Source organism: Dermacentor albipictus, chromosome 6, assembly GCF_038994185.2.
Source record: "Dermacentor albipictus isolate Rhodes 1998 colony chromosome 6, USDA_Dalb.pri_finalv2, whole genome shotgun sequence".
In the NCBI taxonomy this organism is placed as follows: domain Eukaryota; kingdom Metazoa; phylum Arthropoda; class Arachnida; order Ixodida; family Ixodidae; genus Dermacentor; species Dermacentor albipictus.
The window spans coordinates 78,213,743-78,239,358 of NC_091826.1; the positions used below are offsets into that span (position 1 = coordinate 78,213,743).

The following is a 25,616-nucleotide window of genomic DNA, read 5'->3' on the forward strand; positions in this document are numbered from 1 at the left end:
TGTTTGTAGGACAATAATATTTAACTATTATTATTTATATAAGACTAGTTATAAAGCTTATCGTTGAAAAATATTTACAAGGCAATGCCCTTCAATGCCAGACAGATTCCTTGCCTTTCTTAAAATGTTTCTGTGGCTGCTTTAAAAGTGTGTTCTTGTATCGCTAGTATGGTCATCCTACAGCATTTCTGCTGTGTCATGGGTTGCATTCAGTCAAATGCTTCACACTGAGTTTCAGTGTTTCCCTTTGTTGGTGAAGTTAGTCCAAGTGTAAAGTTTTCAGGCATCATAATTTTAAGAAAACAAAAATGTTAAACATATGCAAGAAGATGGTTCCAAAGGCATACTTGCTATAGTTTTCATCACTATTAATTAAAGATGTCATCACATAAAAATCTGGTAAAAGGCTATAGATTAATACTGATTGCAGTCAAAAGATATGACTCATAAAATAAAATAAAAATGAACCATGATTTCTGTCTATTTTTACTTACACACACAAAAATAAAATCAGAAACTTCATCTGCAGACTAAAGTAAAGAAGTTGATGCCTAATGAAGAAAAACAAAGCTGAGAAACACTGAATGATGGATAACTTTGTTTACAAACTTTACACAAACATTTTTCATGCTGTGCTGGTACTATGGTATCAATGTTCAGCTTCAAAAACCAACAACCATTACAGGTTGTTGACATCAACTGATAACAAACATCTGCCATCTGTCTTGCAGCAGCAGCTAAAGACTAGCCATGATAATAATGGGGGCAGAGATAAAGGCCATAACTTGCTACGAGTATTTCTCTCAATGACTGCTTACTGAGCAACTCGAGTGATAACTGTATGCATGGTATATCATCTCAAATATCCCCTTCAGGCACTAGGTGCATCATTTTGCATGCCACGATAATCTAAGAAAAGCAAAAGCACAGGTGAAATCTACAATACTTAAAACATATCGCATACACCTTAAAACATTTCTCAATGAAGCCGCGCTACAAATTTGAATAAAATGAGCGAAGTGTTATAGTAATCCAAAGGTAGACGGTAGAGTGTTTGCTCTCGGTGGCTCTTGTCCTCATATACGAGGTTCATTTCTTTCATATCTTTTTTTACTTTGTTTTACATCAGACATATTTTTCAAGAAGCTAAGTGGGTGCTTCCTAAATATGGTAGATATCATATGAAATAGCTGATGCTCTTGTATCTGATGTCCCTTTCGAGAGTACGCACATAGAGTTTACATTCTCTAAACTTGACAAAACTCACAGAAATGAAAATTTTTACTTTGTTCTTCAGCTGTATGGTTTTATGAGTAAAGATGCAAGAAATGAGGTGAAACAAAATTCTTAATGAACAAAAATAATTGGTATCTGAAAAGGGTATGACCAAATTACACATAAAAAACCAATTTCACAGAACAGTGGTAGAAGAAATAGCAGATGTAAATGTTTTCCTTGTAGCTAAGCATGTACTGAATAACCTTGTGCAAACTGCTGTACCTTTTACAAGGAAAGAAATAGCATTTGTCAAGCTAGCGCTTCTTCTAATAACCATGCAAGCACAACTATTTAAAACATTACTCGGATTATAGCTGACTCTAGCTACAGTATCAGGAAACCCTAGCTAATAGAAAAAAAAAAAACATAAGCCTGTGTAATGGCTGCCCAATATAAAAATTAAGCAATGGCCCTTTTTTTCGATTTCTTAAACACCCTTTAAACATGTTTCCACCTTTTCTTTTTCCCAGATCTTTCACTAAATTTCTTTCCAGAGACGTTGTTTACTGTTGTCTCTGTATCAGAGCTGTTTATCCTAATAGTCTGCATGTAGAGCATTAAATCTAAAGATTATTTTCACGGCAGTCAGTTTCTGGCAACACTTTCTCTTTCCCTGCCATAATAATGTTATGAGTCACCCTATGGCAGGATTGTTACTACACTGTGGTCTTCATTGTAATGAAGCCAAATTTCAAGGCAGGCTGTTTATTTTGGTTCCATTTGTGTACCTCTGTATTTGTATTCCATCCTTGTACTGCTCTGCTGCTTGTACCTATCATACCATCACCTACCTGCCCCCTTTGCATTATCCTCTTGATAGCATTACTCATACTGTGAATAATTACAGACAAAAAAAAAATCTTACTGGCACGCATCTGTGACAGCATTCACACTTCACTGACCGTTCACTTCCTAGACACAAGATTAGGTGGCATTCATTTATGTCACAGAGATCAAACCATGGCCTCTGAGCAATACTCAATAGATAACGCCTGCAGCACACAATTAGACTATCTTGATTACATGGCCACAATCTGATAACCTGGTTCACCTTCATTATCAGCCTCTTTCTCTCACTGTGTTTCCTGTGCAAGCGACCCAGAGCTTTGATGACAAACGGGCTGCAGCGGGGCATACTATAGAATTTGACAGGTTTTGACAAAGAAACCGTAAATGTGTCTCAACGACCGGCCAGCTGGGAACAGAGGAAAATAAAATTCCCTAAAATACGGCTCCCTGAAATCCTAAACAAACGGAGAAAGAGAAAGCCACATTTGTTTGAAGTGCCAGACAAGCAGCACTTGTTCCTCGTACACTCCCATGTGACTGTCTGTTTGTTGCGGCACTTTGTTGCAAGTGTGTCTCATACACTAGGCCATGAAAAGTCTTTACAGGCATCCACACAGTCTGTTTTAAAGAGCTGCACACTGTTTGCTTTAAATTACAAAGGGAACCTGCAGTCATTTGTACTAGCGCTCACAGAAAGAAGCATACGTGATGACAACTGGGGATTACTCGCTTGCAGTGAACCTCCATCCTGCAGTGAACCCAAATAATAATGATACGTGCCAAGATTATTAGAGGTGTACGCATGCTCAAAACTTTTAAACCACAAATCAAATATCTTCCCGTTTGGCTCGGTCCTCTTTAAAAATGTGAATATTTTTCCAATAATTTTCGGATGCTTAACATCGTCAGCGTGCACAATCCTCCCAAGAAAATGAAGCAAAAGCGAAACAATTTTCACCCCTGCATCAGTGAACATAAAGAAAGAGAAGCTACGCAGAGCATACTGCGTCACTTCGGGAGCCAGAATTCTTCAGTTAAACAATGTATCATTTCCACTTAACTACAGCTCAGATGTTACATTCAGCAATGGTTATTGTTTGGTATTTATTTATCGGTGCTAAAACTGCATTCCCTTTGGTTTTGAATAAGCTTGATTGCAACATTATTTGATGTAACAGTGGCACCATCTGCAGTGACAACTGTAACTAAAGAAAATCTGCTTTTCTTTTCCCCTCTGCCATCATTTCAGTCAATGCACATTTCTGTTCCAGTCTCAAAGCCAGATGCTAATGGGCCCACAAGACTGCCTATAAAGCTTCATCCTGAAAATGCAAGATTACGCATGATCCGAAGAAATTTGATTATATGTTAAGGATGCTCCATGCCAGCTTTTGATAAAGTGCACATAATGTGCAGTGTAGAGACAGAAGCTTGCTAATGTTTGGAATACTGGGATACCAACATTGTTTTATATTACTGATGAAAAAGGCTGCTCATTATTCAAAGACTATTTGAAAAGTATTCCATTTGATTGACTTTTGGTGTTATTCGATTCGGCCTCAAAGATTACTAGCCGTACACCCCTCAAGATTATACATGCAAGTTTTGTGCATCTCGCCATCGTGTACAATGCATTGTTCTACACCATTTCCCACTAGCCACTGCTGAATGCTTGGCACTAAGCGCACTGGTTCTATGAAGTGATCCAGTATCGTTTAACCTATACTATGTAGACAAGTCAAATATGCCATGTATACAGGGTGTTTTTTTAGACCATACTGATTTTTTATAAGAGAAGTAATGAGCGCAGTGAATGTAACTTTCTTGCAGAACAAGTTCCCAGGCAAGGTGGACAAACTTTGTTGCGAATAACATCAGCTTTAGGAGACTAATCAACATAAAAAAAAAATTATTTTTTTTAATAAAGCCTAGGGGGCAGTTGACTAAATGGCAAACTCGGAGACAGTCACATTTTAATGCACGCCCATTTTTTTAATCTTGAAAATCCCACCTTCAATTGCCTTCAAATTCGCCTTTTACACAACTGCACCCAAGGCACAATAAAAAAGTTCATTAATTTTTGTTAGTTAGTCTTCTGAAGCTCAAGTTATTAGTGGCAAATTATGTCTACCTTGCCTTGGAACTCGTCTGTAAGAACGCCTGGTTCACTGTGCTATACGTAGGCTTTTAATTAAAAATCTGTACGGTCTTAAAAAAATGCCTTCTATAATTTAAGCATCCCATTGCTAGCACATCACAGAATTTTATGTCTACCGGTGGTGTGTATTTTCACTAACTAAAATCAACCTTTTCTCTAATAATCTTGAGAGTTACTGCTTAAAAAATCTATTTACAGTGGCAGTCAGAGAGGGAAGCTTACAGTCATTACAAAAGGAGTGGTGACCGCCAGCAGTAGAGTATTTACATTATGAATTGTAGTTTTTCTAAAATTTAATGTCTTCAGATATGGCTTTCAGTCTCACCACATGAACCCAACTTTTTTTTCTTCTCAGATTATGTTTCACGTCTTTTCTTCAACACCTACTGCCAATTTGATCAACACAAGAAAAATGAAATGGTTAGGTATGAGAAAGGGAAATGCAGTCGACTTAAAAGAATACTGACACAAAATTCTTTGTGCTCTGTTTGTGCACTTAATCAGCAGCTATTGACCCAGTAATCATGCCACAGAAACTCGTTTGCTCTAGCGTGTGACAATCATTTAGTTATATGCTTGTATTTCACAACCAATCGTGGTTTTAATTTCAACGAGCACACACGTTGTGCCCCGTGATGCAGGAGATGTGCTTCTAAATAGCAATGATCATGTGAGCATGCAGACCTGTGATGCAAGCTAGCTCACGGTCTACCGTGCCACCTGTGCTCCTGTTTTGTCTGCTAGTTCGGTAGGAAACCTGTGCACTGCTTCACCATTGCGATGCTTTGTTGAACAAAAGTCCACTACGAAGTATGATCCCGGCATTAGAGAGCTTTAGCCACGTTTTAGCATGTCCACAAGCTTCACACCGTTCATGGTTTGCTGGGTAACTGCAGAGGTGTACAGCAGCAACAACCCTGGTAGTGACATCTGGTGATGCATTGTCTACAGAGAGCACGCAAAACTAATACTGCAACTTGCATATTCTACCTAACTGCTCTTTAAAGCGTTGGTAGCGACATAATCATTAAAGTACATACATATATGATAATTTCCTTCGCCAATAACACTGTTACAATAAAAAAATAAATGAAGGCTGGGTGGTGCAGTGCAAAGCAGGACAAGGGACACAGAAAAACAAGGACAAGCACTTTTTGACGGCATGGGCTAGTTGGTTTTCTATGAGGCTGTATGGTCCCTTGTCTTGTTTTGTGCTGCACTACACAACCTTATAGAGAATCAGCTATCTTAAACCATCAGCCTTCTAAGAAAAAAATTTTTTTAGAAAAATTCAAATGCATTATGGTTAAACAAATTGTCACAGGCTGTCACCACTAGCTTTGCCACTGCCGGCCACGACACAGGTAAGATGGAAATCAGTAAACGGTAAGGAGTTTGCGCTTACACTTTCTGTGCAGTCAGTGTAAGACACCCAATGCAAGCAGTGCTTAAACCTCTTCTGAACGTCGAGACAAGCCTATGACCACCTATGATGTCGCACGTCAATGAAATCAATCTCTGGAACTCATGACGTCACACTGTTTACAAAGAGGGTTTACGCTATAGACTTCGTTGATAGATGCTGCGCTTTCTGATTCGCCGCTCGCACAAACATTAAAATTAAATTAACATGCATTCTAAGCAGCATATGCTACTGAAACTTTACAGATCATACCTATGAGCTCGCAGCAATGCAAACTACCAGCTATTTCAAATTGTACTTTTTGTGCCAGCACCTCTTTAACAGTTTTAGCACTAAGACATTTTATTCTGCGTCCACTTGCTACTGATTCACGCGTGATCCTGCACAAAATATTTCTTGTAAACAGAAGCCTTACATACCGCGTGTTACATACATGGAACACAAGTGGGAAGAGGAGCTTAAGACACTTGCGAGCGCAATGTTACATCACTTGACTCTCAATATGACAGAGCTATTGTAGATGGTTTTGCCATCAGTTTTCCTGCACATAACTTCTCAAATGAATTGTGCATCTCAATTTGCCTGTTTCAGGGATATATTCCAAACAGGCACTTTCAGGGATATGAAAATCAGCAGACGCTGATCTGATTGGCTAAGCAAGAGGACTAAACTTCTGTTGCTTAAGTGAGCTGCTGTGCGATTAGAGATTGTTGTTCGAAGCGTGCACTCGGTGCCGCCACATGCGATTGGCCTAGGCCGTGCTGATTTCCTCAACCGTGGCCTAGGCAAATCGCACATAGCGAAACTGAACGTGCACTCCGAACAATGATCTCCGATTGCACTCCTGGATGCTATATCATGCAAAAGTGTAAGTGTCCCTGAAAGTGATCAAGGATATGGCCCCTGCAATCAACTGAGCCATCAATGCAAAGAAAAATTTGGTATAATTAAAATATGAGAGATCAAGCAGTGGACTGTTTCACTCAGCTGCACCAATCAGAGGACCGAATCAGAGTCAATCAGCCAGGTAGCTCTGACAGGTCGTGGGCTGAGCCAGCCATTGTCAAATAGCACCTGTGACTGTGCCTAGGGGCCCAGTTTATGTAGTGGTCAGCGTGACGATAGTACTGATTCACTGTGTGTCCATTCACAATTGAAACCTAAGGGCAAAACAATGAAAATCAGCTGCCTCCGATTTATCCAACATGGACAGCCTTGCCCAAGTGTGCTGCCAAAGAAATGATATATATGTTGTGGGGTTTTACGTGCCGAAACCTGAGGCACACCATAGTGGGAGACTCCGAATTAATTCTGACTACCTGGAGTTCTTTAACGTGCACTTAAATCTAAGTACACAGGCGTTTTTGCATTTCGCCCACATCAAACTGAAGCGGCCGTGGCCAGAATTTGATCCCGCGACCTCATGCTTAACAGCGCAACACCAAAACCACTAAGCAGGCAAGGCGGGTCCAAAGCAATGATGACAATTAATGTGTAAACACTTAACTCGACTAATGTCGGGGAACTGGCATTTGCTACTGACGTCTACCTGCTGCTGCACAACAGTTCCTTACACAGTGTGCATAAAGCAGTTGAGGCTGTGATTAATGTGACACATAACCAACTCTGAAGTCAACAAAGCAACACACTTGAAATAAAAGCTAAGAATAAAAATTAAACAAGCTTTGAGAGTGTTTAATGGTGGTGACAATACAGAGTGTGCAATGCATTTGTCATCTTGTTACTGCGCAGTGGACTCATTTGCAGACTGTCCAAGATGTTGAATACTTTGAATCATGCAGAGAACTAGCCCGATCTTTTACGTTAATAAGTTCAATATCTTTCCTTTCATTTGACATGAGTCCTCGTTATTAAGGCTAATTCTTGCTTAACAGAGGAAGGTTTTTTGCGTCTTCTTTTCATATCGCGCACGCTGGCGATTCCGTTAACTTTGAGTCACAGTGAGAAAGCGATTAGCGACTCGTCTTTTCGGCGGTGGTGCGCTGCCGGAGATAACCCGCTCGAGATAGGAGCAGCCGACACCGTCGATGCGGCGCTGATTGATACACTCGCTCAATGTCAAGGTGAAACGAGCAGTGCCGTAGCATTTCGTGCGATCCCAACTAGCAAGGAGAGAAAAAAAAAAAGGCGAAACTGTCGAAGCTGTGTAGTCGTGCACCGGAAGACGGGCAGATGCTCTCTGAATCACTGCGCCGGAACGCGATCGAGCGAGCCTCCCAGCAAAACCGCGAAACCCAACAAACGGGCGAACGCCACGCGTGCCTCTGGCATGTTTGTCTAAGCGGCCGCAGAAATCGGAAGATTTGAAACGCTACTAAACGCGCCGCCGTCTATAAATCCGGCGCGTTCTTAGGCTCGCGCATTTTCTCGTTACCTGTCCTCCATTCGCGGCGTGGAAAGAGAAAGGAAAGAAAGAAACAAGGAAACGAGAAGTTCGCAGGGGCGCGCCAAGAGCCCGTCGTCGTCGTCGCCGGCGGAAGACGCGGGCGAAGCCCCAGGGCTGCGGCGGGCGCCGATTCTTCCGAGAGAATCGCGCGCTCCCTGTCAATTACGGTGCGACAGCTGCTGGCTCGTTAGCGGCAGCTCGCCGCTGTCGCTGCGGTTTCTTCAAGCGAAACAACGAAACGCGCGGAGGATGTCCCGTTAAGCGAAGCGTGGAAGAGCCGCCGTCCGTCCGTCTCGTCCGATGCTCCCTTGCCACACGACTGAACGCGGCCGGAAGGAAACCTGCGGCGACGGCGAAGCGCGACTTGGGAAGTGTGTCCACCACCCCGCGCCGCCTGCCCGCCCGTCGAAAGTAAAAACGGTGATGCCCTGTGGCCGCGATTTCTCTATTTCGAAGCTGGCAACGCATCCGCACCACCATCGCGGCCTGGGGAGGTGGGGCCCCAGGAGAGTACCCCGTTGTGGAGTGGGCAGCCACAAGAGATTTGTGCTTGCTTTCCTATTCCCCCCCCCCCCCCTCCACCACCTCCAGGCGTTTGCGAGACGGCAGTGCCGGCGGGATTATACTAGGAAAAGAAAAACAAACGCGGTGGCGAGCTCTGGCTGTCCAGGCGCCGCCGCCGCTCGCACACGCGCGCACAGGTTATGAGAGGTTTCACTTTTGTCAACGGCTCCCCGGGGAACACGGGAGCGCGCGCGCGCGCCGTCTCACCTTTGAGAGACGTTTCGGGGAAATACACTGCCCCTACTGTCGCAGTCGTCCGGTTCCTGTCAGTAGAAGTCGTCGTCAGGTTCCCTTCGTCTGCTACGCGAGCGTGCACTGTAAACAACGGGAAGGCTGCGTGGTTCTCCCGAAGCCCCGCGGGGACTCATAGCCACTTGGCACAAGCACTACTGTCCGGCGAACAGCACCGCCGACGCTAGGCATGTCCACCTCGAAGGGGCTCGCGGTTCTCGCATGATGGTCCGTCCGCGACGTTCATCGGCGCCTTTGTCGTCGCCGGAGCCCCTCTTCGATTGTCGCAGGTGGTGCCCGGCCACTTGCGGTTGCAACACGCTGCCGCACAGCCAGACGGCGAGCCGCGGGTTTCACGCTTCGCTTCTTTTTGGTGTATTTGGACGCTGCGATCCGAAAAACCGCCTACACACACCTAACACTCGGCAAAGGCAGACACCCCAAATCAACAGAGCTTGCTGTCGGACGATGCAGCTTTTGCTTTGGCTGCTCGCTACTCCTTGTTGCCAGCCGGAATTGGCGCTGCGTGCCCGAACCGCTGTTTTCTGCCGAGATCTGCTGAGCGAGCACGCACCCCGAAAATGGGGCCCTTTGACATTTCGGATAATGTTACGCTTAATACATTTAACTCACTTTATTGCGATTCTTCTAAGCTGCGGTTGGATCTGTGCAAGCCACAAAAGCATAGAATAAAGAAGAGAAGAGGCTACTTCAGGTGTTGACCGTAGAGCATTATGCATACTGGGTTAAAGAGTCGAAGTCAACTTGGTGAACTTTCTTCCTCAGTCACCAAATGCAATTTAATGCACTACATTTAGCGCAGGTCCGTGGCACGGGCATATATGCTCACTCACCGAAACACTCTCATGATCAGATGCTTCGCTAGCGCCAGCTTCGCCAATGCGACTGTGTTTGCAAACACGACCAAATCCCAACACAGGCAGGGGCAGGCCACCGCTGCACCTACTGTGTGTACAGTAAACCGAGTGTGGAAATTGCAACGTACTCCGTGCCGCGAATGAGAAATTTTGAGCTTTTTTCTGTGTGTGGCGATTAGAATGTTCACAAGCGTTTGACTGCGCGCATGACGCTTTTTCCGCAGTGATATAATGGCGATGACGCGGGTGGATAGTCGAAACGAAACGTATGCAGCTGGCACAATTGTGAATGTGCCGGTTAGCCCGGAAAGAAGCTGAACTTTCATCTACACTGGAACAACGTAGTTCATACAGTGTCACGTGCTATTACAGCCGTTGCTGCCACCTTCGGAATGTAAGACGGTATCCGTGTGCACCTTTACTGTGAAGCTTACGTGTTCTCTGGAGCAGTCCACTACTAAAGGAACCATGGACGCGCAAGAACGCACGCTCTATATGGCCACTTTTGGGGTCGTGGCCGCAGGATTGATGCTGTTGCGACTTCGACGTAAGCGCCAGGAGCGTCGTATGCGCGCGCTGCAACAGCGGAATCGCCGTCTCGTGGCCCTTCTAGCCGCTCGGAAGTCTCCGACTCCAGAGCCACAGTCCCCGCGGAGAACCGGGCCGGGGCTCGGTGGTCGCGGCGGCGGCGTTGGCGGCCGTAGACGTCGCATTTGGACGCGCGTGCGTAGCGACAACTTTTGGCTTCACGTCATGTCCGCCGACTTCAGCGCACAGGATTGGCTTCACAACTTTCACCTGAGCCGCGCCACTTTCGAGCACGCCTGCGACCTGCTGCGTGATCACATTGCGACGCACGACACGGCCTGGAGACCCGCGACTCCCGTCGAAAAGAAGGTCGCTGTGTTCCTCTGGCGCCTGTCCAACAACTGCCACTACAAGGTCCTCAGCCAGCTGTTCGGCGTGGGGCGCTCGTCGGCCTGCCTGATCCTCAAAGAAGCCATCCAGGCGCTCATCCTACACGTCATGCCGCGAGTGATCAAGCCTTGCGAAAACACGCCGAGCTTCTTCGAAGAAGTGTACGGCCTGCCCGGGTGCCATGGCGTAATCTGCTCGACTTACATCGCTGTCAGCCCGCCGAACTATGTCAAGGCTGAGTATGCCGTGCCGGGCCAGGCGGACTTGTACGCCTGTCTGCTTCAGGTCGTGATTGGTCGCGACGGCCAGATCACGGCGGCTCGGGCTGGTCAGACGCCCTCTCGCCCGGGCAGACTAGAAGACTGGGCGTTTGTGCCCGAACTCGGCGCCCTTGAGCAAGACACGCCGTCGTCTTCAGCCGAGTCCAGAACGCCCGGTCCTTTTGCTTACCTCGTGGCAGATTCGTCGTTTCCGCTTCGTCCTGAAGTGTTGAAGCCGTACGACTTCGCGGCTACCAAGCCGCAGAGGACGTACAACAGCGCACTGAACGGAGCCATAGGCTATGCTTCGCAGACGGTGCTGAAGTTGAAGGCCCGCTGGAAGTGCCTGGCAGCCAAGTACGAAGGAGACCTGAGTAGCGTGGGAGACTTGGTGTTGGCCTGCTGCGTGCTGCACAACATCTGTGAGGCCAAAGGGGATCGCTTTGAACCACGCTGGGCGGAAGGCATCACTGCAACTCATCCAGCAACCTGTCATCTCCCCACGGTCTCAGATGAGATGCTGAACAAAGCCAGGATCAAGAGAGATGCTCTGGCCATCAAGTTGGCAACCAGAGACGTTTAAGACAGCGTCTTGTGATGACGAAATGAGATGCCCATACCTTAACTAGATTGCCAGAGGCAAGAAGTTGGCCAAGGAGGTTTGCCTGAACAGGCCTCGCATTGCACAGGATTTCAGAACTCTGTGCCTGATGACCAAAATTCAATGAAGGGCCCATTGTGCACTTGGAAGCGCGAGAAATCTTGATGTAATGTAGAAGAGTGATAGTGTCAAAAGAACTCTCATGTGGTCATGCACAGTGTTCAAAATTGATCAGTTTCATCCAGCTCATTAAGTTTCCCTTTGTTCTTCACTGGTGTGTCTAGCTGCTCTAAACATCGCACAGGGCAGGCACCCCGGATATTGGATGGGCTTCTTGAAAAGACCGAGACTGACGACAGATGTATGAACTCTAACCATTTCAGCAAGACAAGCCTTGTCACACATAGCCATTCAATCATTTAGATCCCATGCCCAATGCAAAGTTCTGTTCCCAGCAGTGCCAATTGCATTTTTAAATGTGAAGCAAGATGCACAAACATATTCACCAAGACACTGCCATGTACTGAAGAGCATCAGCTTACGGGATGGTCATCTCTTGTACTCCAAACCGGACATGGGAGAAATCAGAGATGTACAAACGGCTGCAACTTACTGACTAGGAAGTTTGACACTGTGCACAGATTTTCTGCTGTGTTTGAAGGTCTCCTCACTGAGGCTTAGGCAAAGAAGCAAGTAAGGCTTGCTGAATGGAGCTGAAAATAAAATATGGTTGAAGAGGCCTGCATAGGATTATTCGGATACAGCCTTGAGGCATTTGGTCTAAGTCATCCAGAGTCTACATCAGTAGTGATGGTTAAGCACATTTGTAAAAAGATGCGGCATCAGTCATGTGTGCTTGTTTACAAAGGATAATATGCCGAGCTGAGAAAGTACTGACATTTGTTGACACCATCTTGTGGCCTACACCCAGGTCATCAGCATTACTTGCCACGAACAGCCCGCTTCCCTGCATTGCTGTTGTTAGAGACACTAGTCGCTGGAAGATACGAGTGATGTCCTCTGTGGACGAGAACCGTGGTGATGTGTGCCTGTGGAAAACTGAATAACTATAGATCTTTAGCTCTCCGTAAGCTATTTCCACTTTGTGGAATATTGGGTAATCGGACCCACATACATCGGCAGCCACATCGGCGGTGCCATTTTGCGGCACACGAAGATGACATTGCATTATAAAATACCCTAAAGACTCATGTTTGCAAGTTTTGTGAGCATTTTTGTTGATAATAACGCATATGAAATCCTTCAAAATCTGCCATCAAGGTTGTCATCGGGGCTATCGGAGAGATCCAAATTAGGGTGCCCAAGTGTTCGGGGACACAAACTGCCAGGCGCGCAAAAGAATGTGCAGCAAGCCAAAAAGTGTGCCAAGGGCCCACAATGGAGTTTGTGTCCCCCAGCGGTTAGGTGTGGCTTGGGTACCCTATTCTGAAATTCTCCATTACTGCAATTGCCAACCACATATTTAGCTGCTGGCATAAATCGTCAATAGCGATACAACTCTTGATGTGCAGTTATTTTTACAGTTTTCTTTCAATAAGAATACGTGCAACAAAAAAATATTTCAAACGTTGCAGTTGGACAAAAACGTTGCAAGATGCAACTACCAGCAATGCTGCTGCCCTCCACAGCTCCGGTAACCTGGTGTTCTGCAAAAGGCAATATGCTTACACAAAAGCTAAATCTCTAATTATGTAACTGACTCTACCTTCTTGTTTTTAAACATGCTTTTAATACAGCTTTTCAATTGACCTGGCGAGTCAAGCGAGTTGGAAAAATAACACTAACAACAGCACAGAGACAGATGCTGCAGCAGAAGGCACCGACTTTCAACTCGGCAATTATTTCTCGACAAGGTGAATATGAGAATAGGAAACAAAACACACAAAGGCAATGCATCGTCTGACAAACCAGCTCTGGTGAAGCCACAAAGTGGAAATATTGAAATTATTGCCCGAGCACATCAGGACGAAAAAACACATGCAAAATAAATGTGAGTTGGTGCTACGAAATTAAAGTCGGTGCCATGATCCTGAATTGCCTCTGTCTTGTTGGCTGTGCTGTTTTTTGTAATCGGCGTCCAAGCATTGTCGTCGTTACGCACTGTGCACAACGTGGGTTTTGGAGGGTGGTGAAAAGCGAATGCCAAATATGTAATGATTCGTTTTATTTTTGTCTGTTCATTTTGCGCTATGTTTGGCCCACTGTTACTGCCCAGATTAGCCACTCATTGTGATAACTGATAGGAATCCAAAGGGAAAAAAACGTTTACAAAATTATGCTGAATGAGTTATTTGGCATCATGTGGCGCTTCATCATGTGGCATCTTTTGTGTGTGAAAATAAACAGCAACCCAGGTTGCGTAACAAAAAGAAAAAAGTGGTGCAGCATTTACGACGAAAAATACATGCATCTGTGACGTCAAAAAGATAGAAAAAGCATTTCATTCTCCCACTGTCAATCTACACACAAAAATTGCCTCTGCTGCTCGTGGCTACCGAGACAGCAGCGTCATGCTGCATAGCGTAAATGCCACGACCGCGATGAGCTCTCTCACCGGGCAAGACGCTCAGCTTTGAGGCGGGGCTTTACCTCCTTGCCACATCCACCATTTAGCTCCCAGCATCCCAGGAGGGAGAAAGCCACTTATTGTTGTGATAACTGTCTCACTCCGTTTGTATTAGAAGGATTCAAAAAATTTTGTGGCAACAAATTCGTGAGGTAGTGTCATTAAATAGTGAGGCCATTTTGCAGTTAGCTAGAAAAGTGCCCCTTCAATGCCTGGTACATCATCATCGGCCTATTCTTATGTCCACTGCCAGGAAGAAGGCGATCTCTAATTACCCCTTTCCTGCACCAACTGATTCCTATTTGCACCTGCAAATTTCCTAATTTCATCACCCCACCTGGTTTCCTGCCGTCCTCAACTGCGCTTCCCTTCTCTTGGCACCCATTCTCCAACACTAATGGTCCACCGGTTATCCATCCTACACATTACATGGCCTGCTGAGCTCTATTTCTTTCTCTTAAGAGGAAGCTTTAGCTCGGGTGTTCCTATCTAAATACGTGTAAAAGGAGAATTCGTTTTTTTCGGCAACCACTGCACCAAATTTGACGAGGTTCGTTGCATTTAAAAGAAAAACTTAAAATCTAGTGACTGTTGGTTTCGAATTTTTGAGTTAGGTTGTCAATTTTTATTAAAAATTGGCGAAAATCGAAAATTTTCTAAAAACGAAACTATGAAGTTTACAACTCTGTAACTCAACCACTAAAAATGATAACACAGTTCTGTGAATTGCATCTAGTAGTACATCAAAAGCGGACAAAATTGATGGTACACAAGAATATAAAAAAAATTTAATCATAGGGAAATAGAACTTTTGCAAAACCGTTGTAACCAACGTCACAGATTCATGTAAGATGTAAAATGACATATTGAATTTGTCCGCTTTGAATGATCTAATGGATGCCGTTTACAGAACCGCGATATGAAGTCTTTATGCAGAGCTATGAATTTGTAAACTTCGTGCTTCTATTTTTTTCAAACGGTCAAATATTTGAAAATCGTTTTAAGAAAATTCAAGCCCTAAATCGAAATTCCGCTTCCAACAGTCACTAGAATTTAACTTTCTCTTTCAAATGCAACAAATTTCATCAAAATCGGTCCAGGGGTTATCTCATAAAAACGTTTTTGCGTTTTACATGTATTTGAATAGGCCGCGTCGGAGTTGGGCCCGAGCTAAAGCTTCCTCTTAATGTCAATTTTAATATCGACTATCCCCGTTTGCTCTTTAATCCACCCCGCTCTCCTCAAGTCTCTTAACGTTACACCTAACATTTTTCATTCCATCGCTCTTTGCGTGGTCCTTAACTTGTTCTTGAGCTTCTTTGTCAGTCTCCAAGTTTCTGCCCCATATGTTAGCACCATTAGAATGCAGTGATTCTGCATGTTTCTTTTCAATGATAGTGCTAAACTTCCAGTCAGGAACTGTGAATGTCTGCTGTATGCACTCCAACCCATTTTTAGTCTTCTGATTTCGTTCTCATGATCCGGGTCCCCTGTAATTGACCAAGGTACACATACTCCTTCACAGACTCTAGAGGCTGACTTGCGATCTTGAATTATTGTTCCCTTGCCAGGCTGTTGAGCATTATCCTTGTCTTCTGCATGTTAATCTTCAACCCCACTCTTACACTTTCTCTGTTAAGGTCCTCAATCATTTATTGTAACTCGTCCCTGGTGTTGCTGAACAGGAGAATGACATCTGCAAACTGAAGGTTGCCGAGATATGCGCCATTGATTTTCACTCCTAAGCCTTTCCAGTTTAATAGCTTGATTACTTCTTCCAAGTATGCAGTGAATAGCATTGGGAAGATTGTGTCTTCTTGCCTTTTCTTGTGGAGAATCAAGGTAGTTCTGCAATCTTTGTAGATATTTCCCAGGATATTCACATATGCCTCCTGTACTCCTTGATTACATAGTGCCTCTATGACTTCTGTTATCTCGACTTAATCAAATGCCTTTTCGTAATCAATGAAACCCATGTAGAGAGGTTGAATGTACGCTGCAAATTTCTCGTTTACCCTATTGATGATATGGATGTGATCCATTGTCGAATATCCCTTCCTGAAGCCAGCCTATTCTCTTGGTTGACTGAAATGTTGCCCTTACTCTATTGGAAATTGGTGAATATTTTATACAATACTGAAACCAAGCTAATGGGCCTGTAATTGTTCAATTCTTTTAACGTCTCCCTTCTTGTGAATTAGTATAATGTTGGCATTCTCCCAGTTCTCTGGTACACTTGAAGTCGTGAGGCAATGCACATAAAGGGCCGCAAGCTGCTTTTTCCTGGGTCATCTCTTGTCAAGACAAGACATGCCTGGTAACAGTAGCAGCCAAAAAACATTTGCAAGAGTGACTTACAAACAGAGAGGAAAAAGTGTGATAAGCAGCACTACAACCGACAACTTGATGGCAGGAGTACCGAGCAGTTTCCATTCCTCGCATCTCACATATGAATGCGAGATGTAAAGATCATGATGAACAGGTTGCAGGCGCAGGGCCATGGCTTCCGAGAGGACGGCCAGCTGAGGCTCCCAGTGACAGACACCAGTCAGGCAAACGGACAGCAGCACCTTTAATTGATCATGTTCAGGCACCCACCACTGCGGCTGGACAGGAGCAGCTTCCTGAGCAGGCCCAGCCACAGGGCACGCATGCCCCACGGCACCACAATGGCAGTACACTCCCCACAGGGTCCACAATTGCTCAAACACCATTCATGCCCCACGCTGGAAGGAGCCAAGCTCCGTCACTATCTGCATATTACTGCACAGCAGCATGATGTGGCAGTTTCACTACTCTGGTCACGAATAGTTCCTGCTAATCCTTTCCTACTGTAACTGTACATCAGCCTGCCATCCCAAAGCATGTCATGTCATGCCTGATGTGACAAATGCCATAGCCATAGCAGGCGCTATCAATCATCCGGTGTAACCACAGGCGCCAAGCTGCTGCATTCTTGAGTCGTGTTAGGTCCCTAGCCCAGGTGATGGAAGATGCAGGTGAGGTTTAAACCGCACCACCACTCCTTGATACAGTCATGCGCATCAAGGGCAAATATTGTGAGCAACCTACGGAATTTGCAAAGCCAAGACGTGACCAAGCCAGATCTGTGGACCTTGTGTTGAAGTAGTCGAAAGTTTTTAATAACCTCCAATATGGGCATTCAGCTAGCTAGCCTGAAGAAGGAAGTCGGCTGTAGACAGTGACATTGTGCTTGACCTACTGACTGACTGCACGTGGCACATTTATTGGCCAAGATGTCAAGCCAGGCATTCTCTGTGTACCTATGGAGAACCGAAGCTTTCTTTAGATATTGGCAGTGCCTATCCAGTCATATCAAGATCCTTGAAGTAGAACACAGCACGAGGTCATCTGCGCAGATGAGAACTTGGACATTGGGCAGTGTTCTGCAATTGCCACACCAGAGGCAAGAAGATAATCAAACATTTAAGAAGCAAGTGCAAGCACAAAACAAGTCCAAGGAAGAAGCAAGGCTTGCAGCAGTCCACGATTCACTGTAAACGATTCAGCCGATTGTACCTCTGTATGTGTTCAGAAAGACTGCGGCCTCAAGAATGAGTGCGCCAACACAGTTCATGGAGGGCCATTCCAAGCGTCTGCATGTTTCCGCAAATTGTCTCATGCTTGATGTCGCATGCTTGGGCTGCAGCTGTAGCAACAGCACTGCGCAATGTGGCTGTAAGGCAAAATGTGTAAACTTCACCTGGCATCACGGACAGGTTCTCCAGATTCAAGTTCAGTCGGAACCCGATCAGAGATGGTTGGTATTACTGCGGTAGTAATTATATGGACACTCTACGCACATTCATGCCGACGCCGTATGCATGGCTGTCGTGCGGAAGATCATAGAGGGTCTCTAGATATGCAGTGTGCGTTTGGCTCCAAAAGCGATCAAGCAAAGTGGACACACCGTCAAAGCTTTGCTCAACTGCCCTGGTGTGGAGGAGCAAGGGCAGCATTCTGCATTCCGTAGCTGGCATGAATGTTGTGCACTAGCGTTCCCTGCTAAGCTACTGTGTGTATGCTTTGGTATGAGCAGTAAACATCAAACTAGCATTATCTAATATTTAACTTGGCACTAACGTCGAAAATTTCCCGTCAGTCTCATCTCGTACACGATCGAGGAGTAATGCTCGCAATGCCACCAGCGGCATACCTTATCACGTCAATGTAGCGAGATGCCTGGTACCTGCCAGGGTGCCGTTCCTTCTGTCCAGAAGGAATTGCCTTACGTGCTGTGCTATGCCAACAAGTCGCACACACCTTTGTAGCATTCGAACAGTGTCCAAAGAGTTGAAGCGTAACACTAAATCTTGCTATCCCTGACAGTGCTTTACCCGAAATGTCAAATCTTTTCTTGCATTGTTCAGGGCACCACATGAGGCGAGCTGCATGGAGGAAATGTCCGATCTTTGTAATAGAATCTTACAGGAAATTTCAGCACTAATAAAGAAAATTAACTGGCATTAACTTTGCTGGCAACTGTACCTTGGCTGTGCACAGTGGGGAGTGAAGTGTTTCGCCTGCTTAGTTAAACCTTCAGGAGTTTCAGAATGGTCGCTTTATGTTCATTGAATGGCTGAAGATAATTATCGACATCATCTGCAAACCGTGTGAAGAATGCACAATGGTGTGGAATATTTGTAGGCTGCAAGCACTGCTGCAGAATGCTGTGTGCAATGTTATGCAGGTACGGCACTACTATTTTCAGTGAGTGTACTCGCTTAAAACTGAACACCTTGAATTAAGCATACTTTGACATGAAAAAAAAGAAAGCTTGAGACCGAGCGGGAATGTGTTGAAAAATATGTTGTCTTTTATTATCAGGCATTCCTCCACACAGTGGTATTGCCATATGTACATGTGAAACGTGCTTGGACAAATCACACATAGTCTCTGGAATGTTTTCAATGCACTTACAACAAACACACTTCATCTTATTTTCTCAACAATACAAACAAGCAAAAAATATAAAAAAATGACAACTTGCACATTCATTCGATGCAACTTTGCTTGGCAAAGTGGCAACCTCCCATAAAAGAAAAAAAAATTATGCACATTCGGTACATTGATTATAGATTGAAATGACAGCTGCATTTACATAAGTGTGATCAAACTGCAAGTCTCCAATTTACTGCTAGAGTAATTTATTATAGAGGTAGGATTGGCTGAACTGTTCACCAGGTTAGGAAGACTGCACAGTTTATCAAGATCAATCTCCAAGGGCTCCTTGTACCCTAATATATTTTTTTTAATTTCACAAGTTTACAAGTCTTCTCAGTTTGAACAGAAATGGAAGCACTGCAGAAATTGATTAATTCCAGGATTGTATGTGCCAAAACTGTGATATAATTATGAGGCATGCCATAGTGGGTCACTCTGGATAATTCAAGCTTACAAACACTTTCTGGGATTCAATGTATGAGAGTGACACCTGGGCCCTGAATTCATTTTGACCCATTTGAATTTCTAGTAACTCTATTACCACACCGTTTACAAGAATGTCATGACAGTCCACAATGACAGCTTACCGTAGTGCACAGTCACTCGCCTGAAGAAGTCATGAAAGAGGTGCTGCAACACTTTGGCCTCACACACTAGGCTCACAATAGCAGAACTAATGAAAAGCTACAACCCAACATCTCCCATTATGATAGTATCCCTACGACATCAAGAGACAGCTCAGTGCAACATCGTAAACACTATGTCAACCCTTTCAGCATGTCAGGCACAAAGCAACATCAGCACAAAAGACATAAACCAATGACACATAAGAGATGCAAAGAAATGAACATGATACAATGGCAAATTCCACATCAAAAGCATCAGAATACAGGAATGAATATAAGTTTAGATCCAGACACCACTTCAGACCTTCTCACACACTTCTAAAGGCAAGGCAGTTACGCAGTTGAATGACAAAAGTCACTTAGTGGCAGTGAATTAACAGGTACCTTCTGTTGCGTCCCACCACGGACAGGCGGGTACACTAAACAGGCGGCAAAATGTCATATCTCCATCACACTAACTGAAACTGAAAGTCATTTTACACAACTCGCTTTGGGCACTAACATAGTTGAGCCAATTACGGTAGCCAGGAAGAGTAGCTTCTGTTACGACCAGGCAATGAGCCATTGATGTAATCAACATAGCTTAAAGCTTTAATTTTCCTAACTTTCATTAGAGGTACAAGACAATTCATTTACTTAAAATGACTTTTTTATATGTTACGTGACAGGTGCACCAAATGCTGCAAGGACAAAATTTCTTCGTTTGCTTTGTGGCCATACGGACTGTTAAAAGCGTCCTTGCCAGTCAACTATCAGATAAACGAGAAGTATTTTTGCTGACAATGACAAACAAAAATATTGCCACGTTTTCTTTTTAACCAAGCTGACGACCAAATTTCCTATTTGTCACAAGTGTGCCGAAACAATCACTTTAAGGTTTCCATAAAGCATTCCTCATTAGGCTAATTCAAACAACAGCCTACTGGTGTTTTTTCTTTTCTATCTTGGCAACAATGGATGATCAATTTACGTAAAATAGCCTGCCTTTTTCTAATCAAGGTGAAATCTCGAATAATTGGTTCACAGGTTTAGACTATAGTGTGCCCGACGAACAAACAATGCGTAATGCCTTTGAGGCTGGCTTCGTGCAGCAATTATGACACATGTATAATGGTAAAACACAGTACTGGACAACTGACATAAAGAAGGAAAAAAAAAGCGAGAGAACCGATGTTTGATCTCCAGAAGCTGCATATATAGTGGTTTAGTGAAACCAGGACGGAAGTTTACAATGGAAACCGCGCCACACAAACATTACTCACAGCCGCAACCACTAGACCCTCTTCAATATGTATCCTACGAGGCATAAACTGAACACTTCCAACAACCTCGAGCATCAAAGTACAACTAAAATCCTGCACATTGATGTTAAAACAGCTGACACATACTTCACGAGGCCCATCTACGTGTCATAACCTTGAGGGCGCAATCCTCTAGCAGAAATGAGCTATTTCTTCTTTTTACGAAAGATGGGCAAATAATACAATTCTCAAGCACATCGGCATTGCAAGAAATAAAACAAAAAAAGGCCCTACATACGCGAGACAAAGTGCAGCGATAAAAAGTGTACAGAACTAAAAGCTAGCCATGTAAAAGAATGACACGCTGCTTGCAATACTAGGAGGTGACGGCAGTCTAAAATCGCTGTAAAGAAGAGCCTGCCTGTGAGGTTTAAACTATCTGGCTTCATCACAAAACTTCAGATCTTAATTATCACAATCTCTTTTGCCACAGGCTAATCGTTAGCTACCTGAAGGTCTCGCATGTAGGCAATGCCCCACTAATAAAGAAAGTAGGGCCAATGCCTGACTGACGTGTGGCTGAGCAAGCTTTGTGAATTCAACATCACGTCTGTACAACGGCTGTGAGAAAGGACAACTGCACTAGAAAAACTGGCAAGACATGCATTATGAAACATATCGCCAGCATTGGAGCAGGAAAGCGAGTGGGCTTGTCACCTGCCTTGCCAACGTAACGATGTCATGATGCAACAACAAAAGGCATCTGTCGAGAGACCTAGGTTATGTACTTATCTTGATTACCTGTCCAGCTCTCTCTCTCTGTGGAGTCTTTGACTCGGCAAATAACTTAATATAAGTGGTACAGATGCATCTGCAGGGTAAACTCTAAAATGTGCGAGATTGAACACCACCAGCGAAAACCTGAATCCGTTTTGGGCGAATGGTTCCAAAATTGCACCTGCACAAAATGTACAACTAAAACCATGAAAATTCTTGCGGACATGTCGCAACCTGCTTATATCTTGAAATGAGATTCAAAATACGCTGCTGCCAACCTGTCTCCGAGACACGGCCTGTAGATAAGGGACATACACCATTGCTAAAATTGGAGGCTGCAATAACAACAAACAGTGAGATAAAATACTCCAAGAGATGTCACTGGAATGAGATTCATAAAAAATCGCAGCTTCAAGTTTTCTACTCGTGATTTCATAAATTTAGTCAATGCCTACATTTGAGCCCAAATATACTGAACCTGAAGGAGATTAGAAATTATTTGACGCATATACCAGAGACTCAATACATGAAATCATGCTGCTGTAAAGTTGTAATGGACACTGGATGCACTCTGATAAGTGCAATCTGATGGCTGCGCGTGACATGCCAATGAACAGCCTTTGTCAGAGGTTGTGGGCTACGTTTCCTGTGACCGCCACGGCGACTACAGGCTGCTTAAAGGAGTTCCTGTGGTATGCTAAAAGTGTCGGTCTCCTGGGAAGCAAAAGGAGGTTTCTTGCTTACCATTCAGAGCTCTGGAGTGTCTGTTAGGAGTGCCACAAAAACTGCCCCACACAGCCAAAATACGTGGGGAAAACACGGCGTACAGCACGTATACATTTGACAAAGACTACATCTGCCAGGCAGCCATAGGCTGCATGTTGAAGGTTGCTGCCTTCACAGGAAGTAGTGCCATGAGCACCATCCAGCATAGATGGCCACCCGAAAGTATGCTAATGGACGCCACTCGTCAGAGAGGTCATGCAGATGAAAACTAAGCACTTCAGCCTAGGAGGAAAAAAGAAAAGAAACAGCAAAAGCAGAATCAAGAGGAAGCATGAAATCATGCAGCCAGGCCTTGCAAGGCACAATACTAGCTACAAAAGCACTTTACTCGAAATAGAGACATCACTGCTAATTAAATTACGGCGCATCAGCAGTAATCTTTGGCCCTTCGTAGCAATGCTAGGCCTGCATGCTCACTTACATCAGCAGCAGAATGTCATGGAGAAAAAAGTATGCGTGCAAAAAGTGATAGTGGACAAATGAGGCATCACAAACATAAGTGAAATGCTGAAGGAAAGCACACTCGGAGAGGCACGGTGCGCCAGACGGTTTTCAATTAATGAAGTTGTCTCACCTGCAAAGTTTGATACTGACATACACTACTCCTGAGCTTTTACGTGCAATTTCTTCTTTTTTTTCAGGCATCATATCCAGTGTCCAATATAGGCAATTCCAAGCGCTAAAGTTCAATGTAGAAGTGCTCAACAGGGGCTAAAATATAAAGATACATACTCACATTTAGAGTGCACAAATGCCTGGTTATGCTGCGGTTCCTGTAGGCACCATACCAACAAGACTGCTAGCGATTCAGTGACAGCAAGAACCACAGGTATATTAGTACCCGTAGGCACTGTCTATCTTTGCGAGCATGCCCAAGAAATCAACCTCAATGCTCCTCACTCTTTTGCTGCAAGAAAACATCTTCTAGAAATTAACACAAAGGGTTTGCAGTAATCTGTTTCCCTCAGCAGCTTGTGGGGTGTGAGATTCATTAAAAAAAAAATGCAATGGTCAGCACACAAACCCAGTCACACAACCATGTACCTTGAGGCTGAACTTCAAAGAACCAGCCATCACGGTGCCATGTCAAATGTTAACTAGCTTGAGACACCTTTCAAGACTCCCTTTTCATTCCCGCTGAGATGTTATGTGGCAAGAGGACAAACCGCTCGCTGAAACGGTACAGTGATCAGGTGCCATATTTTGTAACAGTCCTTTTCTTTTGATTCTATTCATACTCCTTTCTTTTTTTCGTGCTCTGTCATATTGAGCTGGTGACAAAGGGCAGAAATGATGAATTGGACGGCAGAAATGATGAATTGGAAAAGAAGAATGTTACAAAATTGGGCCACTGTAACACACAGAGCATGTCAAACAAAGATGGCTTCGGCAAGTCAGTGGCACAAAAAGCTCTTGGACCTTGCTTAAAAAAAAAAAAAAAAGAATGTCGCTGCCATCACATTAATTTCTGACGCACTCAATCAGCGTTTTGTCGGTCTCCCCGACCCTTCTGATTTCCCGATAAAATTGCTTAATTGACGCGTCAGGTCATTCCTGCCACAGCTAGTGTGTACGCTCTGCCTTTTCCACTCGGACTGCAGACACCGGTACATTCAGTCCGAATCACCAGGAGTATGTATACTACACCACTGCAGCCAATGCACCGGGTTGTTCTCTAAAGCCAGCGCAAACTACACGGTGCAGACGAGATGCCTGCGTAGCTGCTCCGTGCTAGCTCTTGAGCACAGTGCGAGGGTTGATAACATGCAGGCGTTGTCCTGCGGTCCAGGAGAGGTGCGGGAAGATGACGGGCTACTTTTCTTTCGACAGGTGCTGCAATCTCATGTTGTGTCCTGGTTGTGTCCTTGCTCCAGGTACTGAGCCTCTCCACTCGCATATCTGAAACCAAAACACAAAGTTCGAGACAAGGGCCCCAGTGTAAATGTGAACCCAAAACCCTCTACTCTGTGCAGACTGGAATCGTCGACATTTGCAAAGATGTGCTCTCAACATGTAATTCTTTGAGGTGTCGCCCGAAAAAGACCCAACTGATGCTGCCCTACAACGGCTGGTGATAAAGGCAGTCGTAATCTCGGTGAATGCACTTACCGATTTTTCCGGCCCTCTTCTGCTACAACTTAGTGACAAGAAAGGCCAGCCATAGTAATAGCATGCTTCCGCCAGTGATGGGAGCACCAGCTCTGTAGGGAGATGCTGTCCCTTCCCCTGCACAAGCAAAAACCACTCAGTCAGTCCTCGTACACCGAACAGTATGGTCGGCCAGACAACCAATGGTCACGCCACATTTGCTAAAGCTTGCAAAGACCACACAAATTGCAAGCATGATGGATACTTCCAATTAATTCTGAACTAAACGGGCACACACCGAATCTGTACCTTGTGCTAAAACAAAATGCACTGCAAGATGCAGCCTATGTGTTTTAATTCAGAAAGGGTCAGTGGTTTAGCCAGCACAGCCATTTACACATGTCTACTGCATCAACCAACATTCTGTACTCTAAAAATCAATGCTATTCTTGAGTAGCACTATGAAGTAATGCATGATAATTTTTTAAAAAATTGAGCTGTTTTACGTGTTTTCTGTTGTCTCCTCTAGTAGGTTGCATGCACATACCTTCAGTGGTGGCTTGTAGTTTATTTAGATTTGCATTGTGTCATTGCGGTCCATTCCAGCTTTTCTGCTCTTATTTCTGAACGCACGTACAACCTATGCGAGCATGAAAACATGCATCTTAAAGAATTTCTCAGCTGGAAGTTCAGAAGTTGCCTTACTGCTTGTTTCATCTTTTTTTTTCTATCTCCGCTTCCACAGTGTTTCTTAAACCTTTGAGAGTCGCTGCCCTAAATATATGACGGCAAAAACAAATCCCAAGTGGTTAGGGCCATACATATATGGTAGCGACCGAACGTTCAAAAAAACACGCTTTTTCAGAATGAAGCAGCACCTACCATCGCTCTGGAGGTGCTGCAGCCTTCTGCGACTTTGAGAAAAAGTTATTTTTGTGCTGTCGCCCCTTGCCTTCTGGCAAAACTGATTTTTCTCTTCTCTCTATGGTGGTTGGCAACACTGTAGTTTGTGAATTTTCCCGCTTCAGTGGTTTTGCGG

The 25,616-nt window shown here is 44.5% G+C and overlaps 3 protein-coding genes across 6 annotated transcripts in view; 1 reads left to right on the forward strand and 2 right to left on the reverse strand.

Moving 5' to 3' along the window:
* Positions 1-9,343, reverse strand: part of Rok (Rho kinase) — a 74,303-nt gene extending 64,960 nt beyond the window's left edge. For 3 of the 4 annotated variants that reach the window (XR_011515261.1, XM_070540908.1, XM_070540907.1), the window contains exon 1: positions 8,827-9,341. The gene's annotated coding sequence lies outside the window, so the exon portion shown is untranslated. Of the gene's footprint in view, positions 1-8,826 lie in introns of all 4 variants that reach the window. The other variant, XM_070540909.1, reaches the window with a different exon arrangement.
* A 454-nt stretch (positions 9,344-9,797) lies between these two features.
* Positions 9,798-13,804, forward strand: LOC139061224 (uncharacterized). Its single transcript, XM_070540910.1, has one exon. It carries the CDS (start codon positions 10,197-10,199, stop codon positions 11,487-11,489), a length of 1,293 nt encoding a protein of 430 aa, XP_070397011.1. The 5' UTR covers positions 9,798-10,196; the 3' UTR covers positions 11,490-13,804.
* Positions 13,805-18,909: 5,105 nt separating this feature from the next.
* Cont (Contactin) overlaps positions 18,910-25,616 on the reverse strand; it is a 69,831-nt gene continuing 63,124 nt past the window's right edge. The window contains exons 24-25 of the mRNA XM_070540911.1: positions 24,599-24,715; positions 18,910-24,388 (exon numbers count right to left, since the gene is read on the reverse strand). Of these exons, the coding sequence (XP_070397012.1) occupies positions 24,621-24,715 (95 nt within the window). The 3' untranslated portion in view covers positions 18,910-24,388; positions 24,599-24,620. The remainder of the gene's footprint in view (positions 24,389-24,598; positions 24,716-25,616) is intronic.